Source organism: Ahaetulla prasina, chromosome 13 (assembly GCF_028640845.1).
Source record: "Ahaetulla prasina isolate Xishuangbanna chromosome 13, ASM2864084v1, whole genome shotgun sequence".
Taxonomy (NCBI): domain Eukaryota; kingdom Metazoa; phylum Chordata; class Lepidosauria; order Squamata; family Colubridae; genus Ahaetulla; species Ahaetulla prasina.
The window spans coordinates 10,808,426-10,827,964 of NC_080551.1; the positions used below are offsets into that span (position 1 = coordinate 10,808,426).

The following is a 19,539-nucleotide window of genomic DNA, read 5'->3' on the forward strand; positions in this document are numbered from 1 at the left end:
GTCCGTCTTGGCCAGCATTCTATCTCTAACCAGTGACCAGCTGAATGCTCAGGAGAAACCCTCAAGAGAAGACGTGGTACATGGAATCACTCTGAACCTGAATGTTGGACTCCGAGATTCTTGGAGACCAAAAGCACAGGTAGTCCTTGCCTTACAACAGTTCGTTTAGTGACTGAATTTACAACGGCATTGGAAAAAAAATGACTTATGACCGCTTTTCACACTTATGACTGTTGCAGCATCCCCATGGTCGTGTGATCAAAATTCAGACACTTGGCAACTGACCCATATTTATGACGATTGAACTGCCCAAGTGATCCCCTTTTGTGACCTTCTGTCCAGCAAAAGTCAATGGGGAAGCCAGATTCACTTAACAACCACGTTGCTAACTTAAGTGAATCTCAAGATTCACTTAACAACTGTGGAAAGAAAGGTTGTAAAACGGGACAGAACTCACTGAACAAATATATCACTTAGCAACAGAAAGTTTGGGGTCAATTATGGTCGTAAATCGAGGACTACCTGTGGAATATTACAAGTGGGGAATCTCTGAAATTAGCCTTGCCCATGTATGTTATCCATGTACATCAGATAAAAATCCCATCTTCTCAGCCAACTATTTGGTCCATCAAAGTGAGACACTGCAATCCTGGCTCAGGAGATCTGCAAGGCATTGAGTTACAGAAACCTAATATCAATCCATTTGTTGTTGGTTGTTGCTACAGCACTCATATTGCAAATTAACACATGGGAGCACATGTCAAGCTGAATAATGGTTTCTTGAAACTATGGTTTATTGGGCAAGCCGCAACCTAGATGGCTTACTATTTTGGGTAAAATCCAGCCTGTAAACACAGACAGAGTTCCAAATAGGGCTCGGTGGTCGTGCAGGGGTCAGAATGCAGTATTGCAGGCTACTTCTGCTGACTGCCGGCTGCCAGCAGTTTGATCCTGACCAGCTCAAGGTTGACTCAGCCTTCCATCCTACCGAGGTGAGTCAAATGAGGATCCAGGCAAGAGGCTGACTCTGTAAACTGCTTAGAGAGGACTGTAAAGCACCGTAAAACAGTATATATAAGTGCTGCTATTGCTATATAAACTTCATTCTTCAAGTCTAACCTTTCTTTTATACAGCGGCCCCTGGCCATTTCGGTTATAGGACAAATGAAAAGTCCTTCCTTTGCCACATTCATGTACTACTTGCCCTGTGGGAAGCAGTCTGTCTTCTCTTCTCAAGGACAGGACCACACCGTAGTATTCTGGGATGAGAAGGAAGATACAAGGTTTGTATTTTTTTTAAAAAAAGAAAACCACAAACTTTTTCTTGTGCTCTGCAATGTAAATAGATTAGGATTAACCCTAACCTTTACCTTTAGTAGAAGAACATGATCTACTGGGCCATTAGAAAAAGAACCATCTAAGTAGCCAGATGGTCTTGAAATAAACATTTTCACAGTTTGAACTTTCCAAATTTGGCAACTTGAGGTACCCATGCTTTCCTCAAAAGGGTTTCTTAACGTGGTGGCTCAGGGGCTAGGACATTGAGCTTGTTGATCAAAAGATCGGAAGCTCAGCGGTTCGAATCCCTAGTGCTGCCATGTAACAGGGTGAGCTCCCATTACTTGTCCCAGCTTCTGCCAACCTAGCAGTTCGAAAGCAGGTAAAAAATGCAAGTATAAAAATAGGGACCACCTTTGATGGGAAGGTAACAGCGTTCCGTGCGCCTTTGGTGTTGAGTCATGCCGGCCACATGACCACGGAGATGTCTTCGGACAGCGCTGGCTCTTCGGCTTTGAAACGGAGATGAGCGCCGTCCCCTAGAGTCAGCAACGACTAGCACATATGTGCGAGGGGAACCTTTACCTTTAACTTTAACCTTCTATAAGTTCATTACAAATTCCCTGAGATCATTTTGTGCTAGCAGTCTAGATAGTAAATTGACCAGGTTGAGAATAACGGATTACACATTTTCAAATGGTTTCAACAATCACCATTCTTCACGGTTTTGCGGTGCTTGCGTTTGTGTGTTTTCACACAAGGCAACAAACCAAAAGAGCACATCTGATTCAAATCCTTAGCTGCATAATGCCTTTTTTTAATTTATTTTTGTCCCTGGTCTTTCAAAGATGTCCAGTATTCAGCAATTAAATTTATGAGTTCTTTGTGGTTTTCCCCAGCAAACACAAACAGTGTCATCTTGGGGTTAATGGAAAAACAAGCTCTTTGTTTCTCTTTGGAAAAGTTCTCCTCATGGATCGTTTGAAGTTGGGTCTACAAACATTATGGATAACCTAACTTAACTTCGCATTGGGTTACACATATAAATTGCAGACATGGAAGATGTGCGGCAGGACAAGAATCCAAGTTGGGGGTTGCGTAGAACTTCAGTGCACGACATTAGATTTGCTGGGTGGGCCAAGTACCCTCAGTCAGGAAAAAGAAAAGATTCGGTGTTCACACTGGGGCAAAAAGAAAAAAGAAAAGATTGGATAGTCAATTTTTTGAAATGGTATAGAGCAGGGCAAGGGTACTATTCAGCAGGGCAAAGATCCAAACCCATCCAGAGTTTGTGATTTTTATTTGCTTCTGATTGGTGCTCTCTTGCTGTTGATGTTCCCTTTTAATCCCTTTTAATCCTACGGGACCATCTACTGCCGGCCTCTATCTCCCAGCATCCGGTGCGTTCCCACAGAGAGGGACTCCTCAGGGTGCCGTCAGCCAAACAGTGTCGACTGGCGGCCCTCAGGGGGAGGGCCTTCTCTGTGGGGGCTCCTACCCTGTGGAACGAACTTCCCCTCGGGCTTCGACAACTACCTGACCTTAGGACCTTTCGCCGCGAACTTAAAACCTATTTATTTCATATGGCTGGACTGGCCTGATTTTAATTTTAAATTTTAATTGAATTGTTGATGGGTTTTAAATTTTGTAATTTTATGGGGTGTAATGTCATTTTAAATTTTCTGGCATATTTGAATCAGTTTTTTAAGGGTTGTTTTAATTATTGAGTATGTTTGTTTGTATTTTATTTGCCTGTTCACCGCCCTGAGTCCTTCGGGAGAAGGGCGGTATACAAATTAAAACATTATTATTATTATTATTATTATTATTATTATTATTATTATTATTGTTGTTGTTGTTGTTGTTGTTGTTGTTGTTGTTGTTGTTGTTGTTGTTATTCCCCTTTCCTGATTTCAGGAACTACACCGTAGTAAATGCGGAGAAAGGATTCGTAGAGGTTTCCAAAATGAATTGTCCAGGAATGAAGCTATGCTGCCAGTTGAAACTTCAGAACTCTCTTTGGACTGCAACAGAGGTATATGTCTCAACCCAACTGTTCTGAATCTGAACTCTTTTCTTCTCTGCTGTAAGGGTTGGAGAGCTTTGGCCATGAACTTTGCTCAACTGATTCTCAAGTTGGTCAGACATAGAATCGTAAGGCTAGAAAGGACTTTGGAGATCTTCCAGTCCAAGCCCCCACTCAGGACAGGAAACTTTATACACTCCCAGACTATCTGTCTAGTCCAGGAGTCTGCAACCTTAAACACTCAATGAGCCATTTGGATCCATTTCCCACAAGAAAAAAACCACCGGGAGCCACAAAACCTGGGTGGGTGTGGCCAACTCCACATCACTCACTTCCACCAGTTACATGACCCCCTAGCCACGCCTACCCAGCTGGTCATTAGGGCAGAGAACCAGTTGTTAAAGAACACCAGGAACCATATAACCCTTTTGACATCTCTCTCTCTCTCTCTCTCTCTCTCTCCCTCTCTCTGTATCTCTCTGTCTCTGCCCTGGCCGCTTTTCCATCCACTGCCATCGCCCTTACCTTCTCAGGCCAGGCAAGGAGTGACTGGGAGGGGAGGGCGGGGCCACTCAGTGATGGAATCACCTGACAGGGAGCCACAGCAGAGGGCCCAAAGAGCCACATGTGGCTCCAGAGCCGCAGGTTGCTGACACCCGGTCTAGTCTATTTCTTAAAATCTCCAGTGATGGAGCACCCATAGCTGCTGGAGGCAAGCTGTTCCATTGATTCATTGTTCTCACTGTCAGAAAATCTGTCCATATTTCTAAATTGGATCCAGGGCTGGGCAAGGGGTTCTCTGCCTGATTGCTGGGAGGGTGTGGCCATGGTGGACGTGGCCTAGTCAGCCTCCTGCACCACAGTGGCGGGGCATTTTTGCCCTTCCCAGGCTCTGAAGGCTTTCCTTGATCTCCAGGAGGGCAAAAACGGCCTCCCCAGGCTCCGGAGGCCCTCTGGAGGCCAGAAACAGCCTTCCAGTAGGCCCGTTTTTTGCCCCCCCCAAGCCTCCGCATGTGCCCTGCCCTTACCTGCATCCAAAATGAGCTGTATGGGGACTCCTGGGAGGGGAGGGGCAGGTTAAGCAGGACCAGCCAGGAGTGGGATTTGGGGGTTCTCCAAACTGCATAGAATCTTAGCTAGAGGTTCTCCCGAACCCCTGAGAACCCCCAGCAGCTCACCCTTGGTTGGATCTCTCTTTAACAAGCTTCCACCCATTACTTCTCGTCCTTCCCTCTGGTGCTTTGGAGAAGAAGTCAATCCCATTTTTCTCTGTGACAATACGATTGAAACGATTGCAAATGAATAGCTCACATTGCGTATCACTTTTCTTCCTATATTCTCTTCTTAACAAGAGATGGTAAAGGAAAGCAAAAATGTTGACTTTTCTTGGTGTTTCCAGATGACTTTTTTTTCTCTATCAATGTCTTGCCTCTTCCAGGGAATGTTAAATGTCCATCTTAACACCATCTCACTCCCTGGCTTTCCCCATCGCAATTCGGTTTGTCAATTCCGATTACAGAAAACAATTTGAAAAGAGCACAAGGTGGAATTTATTAATCACATTAATATTGCCTGATTCTTTCCACCGGTTAAAGCGACCTTGTTACAATTAACTAGTGCCGATATTTTCTCTTTAAACTTGACTTAATAAGAGATTCTAAATGTCAGAAGACTGTTTTTTTTCCTAAAGTATCTTTTAATGGAATTTAAGAAATGGATTTAATGTAATTTAAGAAATGGAAGAAAGGGACGTGGTGGCTTAGTGGGTAAGAGATGCTGAGCTTGTCGATCGAAAAGTCGGCAGTTCAGCAGTTCGAATCCCTAGTGCCGCATAACAGGGTGAGCTCCTGTTACTTGTCCCAGCTTCTGCCAACCTAGCAGTTCGAAAGCACGTCAAAAATGCAAGTAGAAAAATAGGGACCACCTTTGATGGGAAGGTAACAGCGTTCCATGCGCCTTTGGTGTTGTGTCATGCCGGCCACATGACCACGGAGACGTCTTTGGACAGCGCTGGCTCTTCAGTTTTGAAACAGAGATGAGTACTGCCCCCTAGAGTCAGGAATGACTAGTACATATGTGCGAGGGGAACCTTTACTTTTACCTTAAGAAATGGATACACAGAAGCTTTACCATTATATTTTTTGTCAATATTGAGATACATAAGCCTCCCTTTTCCTTGCAAACTGTTATTCTGTATTTTCATCCTTGGAAACATGATAGTGTAAACCCTATTTAAATCTATTTTCTTTTGATCTCTTACAGGACCAAAAGATTTACATATATAGTTTACAAGGAATGTGTCCTCTGAAGACTCCACAGAAAGGCATAGACACTCCAGCCGTTGTCACCTGCTTTCTTGCAGTGCCTTTGATGAAAAAGGTAAAGCCAAAGAAATTTCCAACACAAAGGCATTCATAATTTCCAAGCACACCCAAAATATAAATTTTTTCAAGAAAGGATTGGACTGCCATTTGTCAGAAATGGTATAGGGCAATGATGGTGAACCTTTTTGCCGTCACGTGCCAAAAGCGGGGGGAGCGCAAGGGGGTCGCAGGCATGTGTGCCCACACCCATAATTCAATGCCCCCCCTTGCTTTTGGCACATGGTGGGCCTGGTAGGCCCATTTGTTGCCTGGTAGGCCCATTTGTTGCCCTCCCCAGGCTCCAGAGATTTTTTGGAAGACTGGGGAGGGCAAAAACGGCCTTCCTCACCCCCCGGAGGGCCTCCGGAGGCTGGAAACAGCCCATTTGCCACCTTCTGGAACTTCCAGTGGGCCTGGAAGGCCCGAAAAACAACTGGCTTGCATCCCCATATCACAGGTATAGGGGCTCCTGCTTGAGCAGGGAGTTGCACTAGATGACCTATTAGGTCCCTTCCAACTCTGTTAATTTGTTAAATTTGTTAAATTTGAACATTGTTGTTTATTTTTGTCCCAGAATAACTGAAGATACCCAGAACGGCTGTCGATTGAATGGCAGAATTAAAGCAATACCTCCACCTGCTGATAGGTTGGGGGAATTAATTAAGCCCCCTCTTTGAGTGCACATTTTGTGCTGGTCATTTATCTGAAACATAAATTTGGGGATTAAGTCAGGACAAGGTTTGAGGGTGATGCTAGCATGTTGGGGTAGATGTGGGTATGACATAATGGAGCTGTAGACTACTAAGATATTGTAATGTTGAAATGAATCCATAAGCCACATGGTCAGATTCTTTTAAGCATATTTTTTACGTATAATAATCAAGATTTTTTTTTTTATTGAAAGAGTTTTAAAAAAACAAAGACATTTCCCCCCCTTTTTTTCCCCCTCCCCCCCAGAAAACCCCTTCCCCTCCTTCCCCCGGCTTCCCGGGTCAATCACAAGGTATTGTTATACATAAACCAAACATAGAATAAAATTTTCCCTTCCAATCCAATTAACCTCATCCAAAGCTTTTCATCTCCCAACCCCCTCCCTATTACATAAAATAGCTTTCTAGTTATTCAAAGGCAATCTGATATTTCTTAATCTGATATCTGTTTTGTAGATAATCAATCCATTTTTTCCATTCAATTAAATATCTTTCCTGCGTATTGTCTTTTAAAAAAGCTGAAATAATCAAGATTTTATCTATTGGTTTGTTTGTTTGTTTATTTATATCCCACCTTTATTAGTATTCAAGGTGGCAAATATATTCCCCTTCCTATTTTTCCCCTAACAACAACCCAGGTTGGGCTGAGAAAGGGGACTAGCCAGGTCACTCAGCTGGCTTTCGTGGCTAAGGTGGGACTTGACCTCACAATCTCTTGCTTTCTGGTGCCTTAACCACTAGACCAAATTGCTTCTCTTTGCCCCCTTGGATTACTTTTTACTCTTTGCTCACTTTGGCCAGATATTATTACTTTGACAAAGCCTCTAAAGCAGGTTCTGACAGGTTCTGGAGAACCGATAGCAGAAATTTTCAGCAGTTCGGAGAACCGGTAGGGGAAATTTTGAGTAGTTTGGAGAACCGGCAAATACCGCCTCTGGCTGGCCCCAATGTGGGGTGGGAATGGAGATTTTGCCATATCCTTCCCCTGCCATGCCCACCAAGCCAAGCCCCACAGAACCGGTAGTAAAAAAAAATTGATTTCATCATTGCTCTAAAGGTCCTAGTTGCACCAACCAAGAGAAGAGACTAAACGCCAGTGATGAGTTTCAAATTTTTTTACTATCGGCTCTGTGGGCGTGGCTTGGTGGGCATGGCAGGGGAAGGATACTATAAAATCTCCATTCCCACCCCGCTCCAGGGGAAGAATACTGTAAAATCTCCATTCCCTCGCCAATCCAGGGGAAGGTTACTGCAAAATCCCCATTTCCTCCCGATCAGCTGGGACTCGGGAGGCAGAGAATAGATGGGGGTATGGGGCCAGTCAGAATTTTTACTAACGGTTCTCCGAACTACTCAAAATTTCCACTACCGGTTCTCCAGAACTGGTCAGAACCTGCTGAAACCCACCTCTGCTAAACGCATCTCCTGCACAGCTGGAAAACAGGTATTACTTTGCAATGCTCAAACTTTGGTTGACAGGATTTTACAATAAAAATGTTTCCCTTTGGATTGGTTATGTGGGTTTACTCAAAGACTGGACTCTGCAATAAATCAATATCTAATAAAGGGTATCCTTCTTGTTTTGACACACTCTGGATTTGACAGTTACTGTAAATCTTGATTAATGAAAAATATAATTCCTTTTTTTAAAGTTTTTTATTTTTCTACAAACTTATCGTTGTGTGAACAGAGTGGGACCAGAGTGTCTTACATTTTAGTACCAATAATACACTCTTCTTCATATTTAATACAATTAACAACCTTACAAATGTTTAGTAATAATACACATTTTGTTGAATTATCATCTTTCCTTAATTATTCAATATTTCAATATATTCTTTTTTATGTCAGCCTCCATATTCTTGATATCACTCCTTTTACTGCAAATACAATACCAATAATCATATTCGTTGTGTTTAAAAAAATGTATATATATTTTTTTATTTATTTTTTGTTTACATTTATACCCCGCCCTTCTCCGAAGACTCAGGGCGGCTTACAGTGTATAAGGCAATAGTCTCATTCTATTTGTATATTTTTACAAAGTCAACTTATTGCCCCCCCAACAATCTGGGTCCTCATTTTACCTACCTTATAAAGGATGGAAGGCTGAGTCAACCTTGGGCCGGGCTTGAACCTGCAGTAATTGCAGGCTTTGTGTTCTTAATAACAGGCTTTACCAGCCTGCGCTATTCACCGGCCCTGTATATAGTTCTAATAGCAATACACAGATTTAGATTGAATTATAATCTACCATTATTTATCCCCTTTCTATTTTTTTTATTATGCCACTGATGTATTTAATTCACTGTCAAATATGACAGTGAAAAATATAACTCTTGATGAGAACTCAAATTGCTACAGCTCAGACGTTGCATTCCCTCAGCCCTATAATACATGGCATGGCCAATCTTAGTTTTACCAAAATATCAGCAGAATCAAAATTTTATCACCACCACCATTATCATCATCAACATCATCATCATCACGCCATCACCATTTACTAATAGTAGCTACTTGGTTTTATGGCTTTATAATTTATGGTTTTTATAAGCCTGGGTTTTATTGTTGTGAGTTACCCAGCGTTGTTGTCTTTTTTTAAGTTGGGCAGCCACAGTGGTAGGTTCTGTCCGGTTCTTTAGAACCAGTAGTAAAAGCGGCGGGAGGCTCTGCCCACCCGCTTGGACATCATAATTGGCAATCTGCACATGTGCAGAAGATTCTGCGCATCGCAGAAGCGCAAGCGCAAGTTCCCGTTGCGAACCGGTAGCAAAGGTAAGTAGAACCCACCCCTGGGCAGCCATGCAGTCTAAGTTAAGTGTCACTTTTCATACTGATTATCGTATCAGTTACCTGATCTTCTGAATTTGCAGTGAGTGTCTCTCCCTCACACCTTACTAAGCAAACAGAGGGATAGAATCAAGGTCATGTGAAGTGTTAATACCAATTTATAAGGCCTTGGTGAGGCCAAACTTGGAATACTGCATTCAGTTTTGGTCGCCACGGTGTAAAAAAAGATGTTGAGACTCTAGAAAGAGTGCAGAGAAGAGCAACAAAGGTGATTAGGGGACTTGAGGTTAAAACATATGAAGAACAGTTGCAGGAACTGGGCATGTCTAGTTTAATGAAAAGAAGGACTAGGGGAGACAGGATAGCAGTGTTCCAATATCTCAGGGGCTGCCCCAAAGAAGAGGGAGTCAAGCTATTCTCCAAAGCACCTGAGGGCAGGATAAGAAGCAATGGGTGGAAACTAATCAAGGAGAGAAGCAACTAAGGAGAAATTTCCTGACAGTTAGAACAATTAAACAGTGGAACAGCTTATCTACAGAAGTTGTGAATGCTTCAACACTGGAAGTTTTTAAGAAGATGCTGGATAACCATTTGTCTGAAGTGGTGTAGGGTTTCCTGCCTAAGTAGGGGGTTGGACTAGAAGACCTCCAAGGTCCCTTCCAACTCTGTTATTCTATTCTATTCTATTCTATTCTATTCTATTCTATTCTATTCTATTCTATTCTATTCTATTCTATTCTATTCTATTCTATTCTAAACAGTCTATCCTGGCCTTTCCTTTGTTAGTTCAGCAACCATGAACAGAATTAGGAAAAGAAAAAGAAATTATAACAGTCCCTGTTTCATTTTTCATTTTTTTCCCACCAAAACTATTCTTAAAAGGCATCTTTGGAACAATATCTTACTTTCAAATATCTTTGGAACTAAAAAAGTTTGATCAGCTGGACTTTGCTAGGAATGTTAAAGCTGTTTAAACACAGCTTTGTTTTCCTGCATGGATCATGCAGAGGTGGGTGGAATATGTGGAAATTCTGCCTCAAAGGTAGTTATTTTTCCACTCCATATCGTAACAACTGTGTATTTTCTTTCTCCTTTCTTCACTGGGAATTTGTCGCAGAGGTTTTTATAGAGGGAGGCTCATGGATAATTTTTGTGATGCGAGCCAACTTTGTCCATCTCCCCCCCCCCCCCCGCCATACTTTTTATTCATTTTATCTCCCTGGTGGATATTTTAAACTCCTTTTTTTTTTAGCAAGATAGATTGTTCTCTCAAAAGAATTTACATAAGTCAGTGAAAGAGCAGGGGAGCATTATTTAAAGATATATTGAAATGAAACCACTATAATGATACCCAGAAAGGTTAATTACTTGCCGTATAATACTTCGTCATAGCCTGATTGTAGAAATACACCATGAAACTGAAGATTGGTGAATTTCAAGCTTTCTTTTCGCCTTCGTTTCAATTGTTATCCCTTGATTTCCATCTTCTTTTGTGTGCTGTACTCCAAATTTGTATGCCTTGCCCAAGGCTCATACAGTGAAATTTAGTTTTAATAGATTGAGAGAATGCCTATTCTTTCTGATTGTTTAATTGGAGAGTATAGCATTTGCCAAGGTATCCTTATGCAAATGACCTCATTGTGAATCATCTGCGTAACCACATTATTATAAAAATTATGTCTATGCAAAGGAAATAGGTATTATTCCTGGCATCCTCAGGATTCTGAGTTGATAAAAAGACATGACATATATCGGGTTGTTCACAAATGATGCCCTCCAGACTGGATTATAGATCTCTGATTTTTCTTCCCAGTATATAAGGATGGCTAGCAGTTGGAAGGAAGATATGGGTAGTCTTTGACTTATAGCAGTTTGTTTAGTGACCATTTGAAGTTACAACGGCATTGAAAAAAGTGACTTACGACCGTTTTTCACACTTATTGCAGCAGCCCAGGGGTGAAATGCTCCCGGTTTGGACCGGATTGCCCAATCCGGTAGCGATGGCGGTGGGTGATTTGGAGAATCAGTAGCAAAAATCCCTGCCCCCCCCCCGACCCGCCCCTGCCCAGCTGAGCTGTGCGATCATCAGAGGTGTTTTTTTTTTAAAGCATTTTTTTCTTCGGCCGAAAAAGTGCTTTTAAAAGTTAAAAAAAAAGCCTCTGATGATCACGCAGCTCAGCTGGGATCGTGAGAGCCTTTTAAAAGCATTTTTTCTACAACCTTTTCGGCCGAAGAGGTTGTAAAAAAAATTCTTTTAAAAGGCTCTGACGATCCCATCTGAGTTGCCTGATCGTCAGAGGCTTTTTTTTTCTTTTAAAGGCAAAAAAATGCTTTTAAAAGAAAACAAAAGCCCGTGATGATCAGGCAACTCAGCTGGGATCGTCAGAACCCTTTAAAAGCATTTTTCTACAACCTCTACCATCCTCTGGAGTCCATTTAAGCTTATGCCTACTGCTTCAGTGACTCCATCCAGCCATCTCGTACTCTGCCGTCCCATTCTTCTTTTGCCCTCAATATTTCCCAGCATTAGGCTCTTCTCCAGTGAGTCCTTCCTTCTTATTAGGTGGCCAAAGTATTTGAGTTTCCTCTTCAGAATCTGGCCATCTAAAGAGCAGTCAGGGTTGATCTCCTCTAGGACTGACCGGTTGGATCGCCTTGCAATCCAAGGGACTCTCAGGAGTCTTCTCCAGCACCAGAGTTCAAAGGCCTCAATTCTTTGGCGCTCAGCCTTCCTTATGGTCCAACTTTCACAGCCATCCATTGCAACTGGGAAAACCATATTCTTGACTATATGCACTTTTGTTGGCAGGGTGATGTCTCTGCTTTTTAGTAAGTTATCCAGATTTGCCATTTGCTCAAAACTATAGGTGCTCAAAACCTTGATCTAGTATTTGTGTTTGTCTACCTTTAGAACTGCTATGTGGTCCTGGCTGGCTTATCTGATGGGCTGATTGCAGTTTTCCAAGTCATGAGTGGTGCCCTGGAGGACAATTGCTGCTATCTTTGCTCCCACACGGCAAACCGTTCCTTGTTCAATATCGGCGATGACGACCCCCGCCAGAATCCTCACTCCGTGAAAGCCATGGAAATGGCTAACAGTGGGGCAGAAGTGTGGTACAGCAATGGCCCTGGTATCCTTATCATAGACTGCAAAGCTATGGAAATCACCAGGCGACTGGAGCCCTACAGTCCGCCATCCACAGTGGTATCCATTGTGTGCAGCTCCGACTGCAACGGGGAAGAAGTGATGTGGTGTTTGGATGATACCACCAACTTCCTGGTGATGTACTACAGCTCTACCTATCAGCTGTGTGCCCGATATTTCTGTGGGGATTGTAGCCCCCTGAGGGACATGTTCACGATTCAACAGCCTTCAACCTTGATTCCTACAACACTAACCGCAAACAGGGATGTGGCCCTTGAAAGCACCTCTTCGGCCAATGTGAGCATCCTTCAGAGCCGAGAACTTGGCACTCAAATACTAAACCATCAGGACTCCCTGACAGACTACTGCTCTATGTCCTCTTACTCGACATCATCTCCTACCAGGATACTGAGATCTCCCTCCAGCCTTCCAAGCTCCCCCACAAGTTCTTCCAGCACGCCTTTCTTGACTGACTGTGAAGAGCTCAACAAGCTTCAGGAGCCAGACCTTCCTTCTGAGAAATCTGAAACGTTTCTCCAAGCTGTGCGGATCCTACCTGTAAAAGAGCTCTTGTGGATTCCCAGGTAAATTGGATTGGGAGCCACAGTGAGCACGTTTTTTTTCCCCCCAGAGCTCACTCGAATTGGGAGCTATTGCTGATTGTTTAGATTAAGAGTAGTCAACCTTTTTATACCTACCGCCCACTTTTGTATCTCTGTTGGTAGTAAAATTTTCTAACCGCCCACTGGTTCGTACTCAGTCTCACAAATCTAACTGTGTACTGAGCAGTGCGACCACAAACAAAAGAGCCTGCGCATGCCTCTCGCGCATCGTGGATTGGGTTTTGGGAGGGGTGGCGGCTGCCAGCTCTGCTTGTCTGTTACAGCTGGATGGTGTGGGGGGAGATGCGCAAGCTATTCTGGGATGAGGCTCTTTTGTTTGCAGTCGCACTATAGCGCCATTTAGTTTCACTTATATAACATGAACTAAACTTATGTGCGGGCGATACAAATAGAATATTTTCAGAAATTTAAATTATCACGGGGAATTTTATGAAAACCTAATGAAAATGTTTTTAAATAATGCTATGGAAATTTTTTAAAAAGTCAATTAAATTAAAAAAAAAAGGAAAGTGCTTCAGTATCGGACAAAACCCCTCCTGCCCACCATGAAAGCTGGAATGCCCACTGGTGGGCAGTAGGGACCAGGTTGACTACCACTGGTTTAGATGCTTCCCATGCTTCCAGATAAATCATCTTGGAAAAATCATGGCAATCTCATGAAAGTTTCAACACACAGCTTAATTGCATTTAGAGCCATAGCAATTTCTGAAGTTCTCATATTCTCAGATAAATTGTGTTGGGGGAACCATAGGGAATGCATGAAATTTACTTGGAAGACTGCTGATCTCCTTCCCTCTCTATTTAAAGATTTTTTTATTATGGTGATATTTTTTCTCAGATTCCCATCTGACGTTCTTGTAGCTCAAGGAATGGAACAATACTAATGTTCAAGATTTCATGCCACAAAAAAATGGCCAGGGGTCCAGATTAGACAAATTCTTTTAAAAGCTTATATAAACCTAAGGTTCTTTTCCCCAGTGTCTACTGAATTCTAATGGTCGGAGAACACTTATGGGAGGGGGGGCTGAAACCTATTCTTTCCTGCCCTACTTTTGGGGTTTGTGTAAAGATCTACTTGCCCACTTTGGGGAAAAAGACGGTGGAGTAAATAAAGTCTGGATCTGATTTTTTCCATTGAGCCACAGTGGCGCAGTGGTTAGAGTGCAGTTTGGCAGATCGAATCTCACCAGGCTCAAGGCTGACTCAGCCTTCCATCCTTCTGAGGTGGGTAAAATGAGGACCCAGATTATTTGGGGTCAATAGGCTGATCCTGTAAACCTCTTAGAGAGGGCTATAAAAGCACTATGGAGCGGTATATAAATCTAAGTGCTAGTGCTATTAATGGCCGAATTAACACTGGGGAAGACAAAAAGCGAATCTATGAATCTGAAAATCCCAGTTAAGATCTGCCTCTTTCCATAACTCTTCTCACCTATCTACCTTCCTTCCGATGTATCCCGAAGTCCATAATCAGCTTGTTTCTCCATTCTAGGCAAGGAGGTGATATCATTGTGATTGGCTTGGAGAAGGAAGCCACATCTCAGCGGGGAAGAGTCATCGCTGTGCTGAAGGCTGTGGAGCTGGCCTCCTATGGGTATGGGTATATGGGTATAACAAAATCACCCCCCGCCTCCCCCTCCCCCCACCTGGGCGACAACAGATCATATGGACTCCATCTCTCTGTGGGTTCCCCGGGCCTGCTGGCAGAACCAGGTCTTCAGAGCTTTCCGGAAGAGTGTTAGAGTAGGGGCCATTCTAATCTCTGTGGGGATGGTGTTCCAGAGAGAGGGAGCCACCACGGAGAAGGCCCTTCTTCTGGGTCCCACCAGGTGTTTCTCCCTTGGGGATGGGACCTGCAACATTCCATGCAACATTCCTGCAACATGGTCAAGTAGATGTAACCGGCAAGAGACGGTCCCTCAGATAAATGGTCATAAATTGCTTTTTTCAATGCCCTTGTAATAGTGAACATTCACTAGGATAGGATAGGATAGGATAGGATAGGATAGGATAGGATAGGATAGGATAGGATAGATTGAAATGGAATCGAATTGGATGGGATGGGATGGGATGGGATAGGATAGATTGAAATGGAATGGAATGGAATGGAATGGAATGGAATGGAATGGAATGGAATAGAATAGAATAGAATAGAATAGAATAGAATAGAATAGAATAGAATAGAATAGAATAGAATAGAATAGAAAAATGGAATGAAGAATAGAATAGAATTCTTTATTGGCCAAGCGTGATTGGACACGCAAGGAATTTGTCTTTGGTGCATATGCTCTCAGTGTACATAAAAGAAAAGATATGTTCATCAAGAATCCTAAGGTACAACACTTCATGATAGTCATGGGATAAATTCACTAAATGAACTGTTGTAAGAGGAGTTCTGCCTGTTCTACCAAGAAATTTTCTTGGGTAAATCAATCTGTGTTTTTTCATTTTTCAGGTCACTGGTTGATGCTGCTGTTCTGTCCAAAGACCGGGTTGTGTGTTGCTACCGAAATGAGTCGATGGAATGGTGCTTGGCTCTCTGGAGGAGTTGGGGAGCCAAAGACTTTGATCTTTTCTACCAATCACATGAAGAATTAGGGAGACTTGAAATTTGTCTGCGGAAGAGAAGGTAGTGTCTATAGATCAGAAAACTGACACCCTTGGATGTCTTGAAGGCACCCAAACTTTTCTGGAAAGGGAGTGGCGGCTCCCCGGTTCTGCTGCTAAGAGAAACCAAAGAGGCTTCATGCATTTGGATTCCCATCCATGTAACTATCAAACGAACATCCACATCTTCTTCCAGTTGGATGCAAGTGTAAACCAACCAACTCCCGTCTCTTCAGGTTCTTAGTAATGCTGGTTTGTGTTGTAGCCCGTTGCTAAACACAACACTTTGGACATAGTTGTCTTCCAGGATAGAATACGACTGACAATTGCATGTCAACTTTCACTCTTGTGATAGACTGCAGGGGGAAAACGGGGAGGACGGGAGTCCAGTTCTAGTTATAAATTATGTCTGTATGAAATTCTCCAATTCTGACAGTATGAAAAGAACTAACCTAGGTTAAATGAGGTTGTATGGAGAATGTCTGATTCTGGCGGAAAGGGCCTTTCTTGCTCTTTTAGGTTAAACCCAACGTGTTTCAGAATATAGTTATATTCTAGGTCTGTGATGCCGAACCTATGGCACGCATGCCGGAAGTGGCACGCAGAGCCATCTCTCTGGGGACACAAGCCATCATCTGTTGTTCTTCCGGGGTCCGGTGTGCCGACCAACTGGTTTTCACGCACGCGGAGTGCCGGAAGCTGGAAGAGCAGCTGCCCAGTGCACATGCGCACGCCGGGAAGATGATCTTCCGGTTTCCAGCACCCACATGTGCACTGGCCAGCTGGTCTTCACGTGTGCATGCGCACTAGAAACTGGAAGACCAGGTGACCAGTGCGCATGCGTGCCCCGGAAACTGGAATATCATCTTCCCGGGGTGCACATGCGCATCGGTTGGCTGCTCTTCCAGTTTCTGGCATGCTCAAACACACACACACACACACTCGTGCTCCCATTTCAGCACTCAGTGCTGAAAAGGTTCACCAACACCGTTCTAGGTTAACTCTTCCACGTTAAACCCAGCGGTCTTGAGAATATCATGATAAAACATGGAACGTCTCAATTCCACAGAAGCAAAGTTTCCAGAAAGTTTTGAGGCTGGCCCCAAGTGAATGCGAGCTGATTTTAAATCATTTAGGGATCAGGGACTAAATTGCGACGAATGTGTGTCTCTGTGTGTGTGTGGTTATCACTTTATTGTCATCCAGAGCCATTAAGAACCGTGGTGGTACCGTGGTTAGAATGCAATATGGCAGGCTAACTCACTGCTCACTGCCAGGAGTTCGATCCTGACTGACTCAAGATTGACTCCATCCTTCCGAGGTGGGTAAAATGAGGACCCAGATTGTTGGAGGGCAAGAGGCTGACTCTGTAAACCACTTAGAGAGGGCTGTGAAGCACCGTGAAGCGGTATATAAGTCTAAGGGCTATTGCTATCATTTCAGCCTTATCGGAGCCAATCAGCGCACAAAAGAAGCATATCACATTTATATTTTTATTGAATGTATTGACAATTGGAAGAAGGTTTTATGAGATCATTTTTCCAACAGAAGGAAACTAGAAAATGCATTCTGATCTAATTGCGGGTTGTTTATTATACATTCGTCCTTATTGCTACTGCGTTTTTACTATTGACCTCTTAACAGTCCATAACTCACCATTCTTAGTTAACTCCTATTTTGACTGGGCAGAAAAAGGAACTTTCATACTGAACTGCTCTGTTATAACATTAGTATAAACCTGGTTTCATGCTTTTTCTTTAATCTGACTTTTTCCCAATTCCTTATACAGCTGCAGAAGCTTAGGAAGAAACATGGGGCAGATAGATCAAATTTTTCTTCAGACAATTCCTGGTAATATTTTCCTCCTGAACTGTGTCTATTAAAAGCATTAATTAAAAAATCTCTTTTGCTAAATTGTAGGAAGCAAGCTAAATAGGCCTCATCATGAGTGCCTTTCTTTTCCTGACAGTTAGAACAATTAATCACTTGCCTCCAGAAGTTGTAGATGCTCCAACACTGGAAGTTTTTAAGAAAATGTTGGATAACCATTTGTCTGAAGTGCTGTAGGGTTTCCTGCCTAAGCAGGGGGTTGGACCAGGGGCGAAATGCTCCCGACTCTGACTGGATCTTGCGATCCGGTAGCGATCATGGCCTGTGGTTCGGCGATCCGGTAGCAATTGCTGAACCACCGGCGACACCCTTCGTCTAGGTGTCATTACTTCCTGGTTTTAACCAGGATGTAATGTGTTTTGTGCATGCGCAGAAGGTCTGCATGCGGATGTGACGCACGCATGCGAAGTGCTCAGGCAGCGTTTGAACTTCTGAGCTGGTGAGGAAGGTAAGTAGATTTCACCCCTGGGTTGGACTAGAAGACCTCCAAGGTCCCTTTCAACTCTTTTACCCTGAGAAGAGGGACTTCTCAGGGTGCCGTCCGCCAAACAATGTCGGTTGGCGGCTTCCAGAGGAAGATCCTTCTCTGTGGGGGCTCCTACTCTCTGGAATGAACTTCCCCCTGGTTTACGCCAAATACCTGACCTTCGGACCTTTCACCGCGAATTGAAAACACATCTGTTCATTCATGTGGGGCTGGCTTAAGGTTTTTCTTTTTAAATTGTCTAGATTTTTAAATTTTAAATTCTATTTATGTTTTAAATTGGGGTTTTTAGATTTTAAATATTTTAATTTTTCGGCCAATTGTATAATAAGTTTCTTAATTTAGTTTTTAATTGTACATTGTTTATGTTTTATTCTGGCTGTACACCGCCCTGAGTCCTTCGGGAGAAGGGCAGTCTAGAAATCCAATAAATAATAATAATAATAAAATAATAATAATTTTATCCTATCCTATCCTATCCTATCCTATCCTATACCATCCATCCCATCCCATTCTATTCTATTCTTACCATTCCTGTAATCCAGAATTGGGACAAGCAACGGCCTTCCAGATTGTTAAACTATCATTCCCAGTTCAAAAACTTTTGCTGAGAAATGGTTCCAGAGACAGAGAGTACGATGCAGGGCTGCCATTTTTGTGAAGTAGCCCCGAGCGTTATTCATACTATGTATTTGCACTAACCTTTGGTATCCTTCTCCAACCCAGAAATAGAGATAGTTGCTGGCTTTATATACCTATTAACATATTTTGTGTTACTCTTTGAAAATACGTTTATATAAATGCCACCAAGGCTGTGTTGTGGCAAATATAAAAGGAACCCTTTTGTAAATGGACGGATAGTTGATTTTTGTTTTAAAAAAAAAATCCTAATTTTTAAAAAACGGTTATGCATTGTCTGTGTTTTGAAACTTGATTTATTTATTTATTACATTTATTTGCTGCTCGTCTTGCGGTTCAAGGCAGTGTCTGGGCGGCCAGTCCTTGCTGAAACTTGGGAGCTGTCTACAATATGTACATCAGTTGGGAACGAATTGTTAAAATTTAGATGCAAGCTGCTTTTCAGGGACCTGATTGCAGAACAACTTTTTTCTCAAAATAAAGCAGTTCGCCCAAGAATTACAGGACGCAACTCAGACACTTAGTTGGCAGGTGATAGTTACATCTGCTAAAGGTGTCATGGCGCCTTTCCACATCAATTTAAGATTTGTTACTGGAGGCTGAAATAAGCTTGGTTTGGAAGCAGAGCAGCCTTGCCCTAGTCTGGACATTTACACAGTGAACCGGTACAAAATTGGTAAATAAGGCACTTATAATTCCAGCAGCTTTAGTGGCTGGTGCGAGTGGTGCTAGAGTGATAAAATGAGTAGCATAATTGCTAAGTTGAATTCATTTTAAACCTGGTTCTTATTGTTTTTTTATAATGTTTACAGACTGCCTAAAAATTGTAGCGATTCTAGGAAGTAAAGAACAATTTTTTAAAAATGTTCCGTTAGAAAGTCAAAGAATCTTCATCCCGTCAACAATTCATTAAAAAGAATCATTTTAAGGCTTTCAGAAGCATCGGAAGGGTAAAGGACCCTGAATTTTTTTTCAGGGGCATTA

General features: G+C 42.7%; 1 protein-coding gene across 1 annotated transcript in view; it reads left to right on the plus strand.

The window, feature by feature from the left end:
- LRRK1 (leucine rich repeat kinase 1) overlaps positions 1–18,838 on the plus strand; it is a 112,243-nt gene extending 93,405 nt beyond the window's left edge. The window contains exons 29-34 of the mRNA XM_058155914.1: positions 1,135–1,283; positions 3,196–3,313; positions 5,567–5,683; positions 12,079–12,896; positions 14,428–14,529; positions 15,391–18,838. Coding sequence (XP_058011897.1) covers positions 1,135–1,283; positions 3,196–3,313; positions 5,567–5,683; positions 12,079–12,896; positions 14,428–14,529; positions 15,391–15,568 — 1,482 coding nt within the window. The 3' untranslated portion in view covers positions 15,569–18,838. The remainder of the gene's footprint in view (positions 1–1,134; positions 1,284–3,195; positions 3,314–5,566; positions 5,684–12,078; positions 12,897–14,427; positions 14,530–15,390) is intronic.
- Positions 18,839–19,539: the final 701 nt, after the last annotated feature.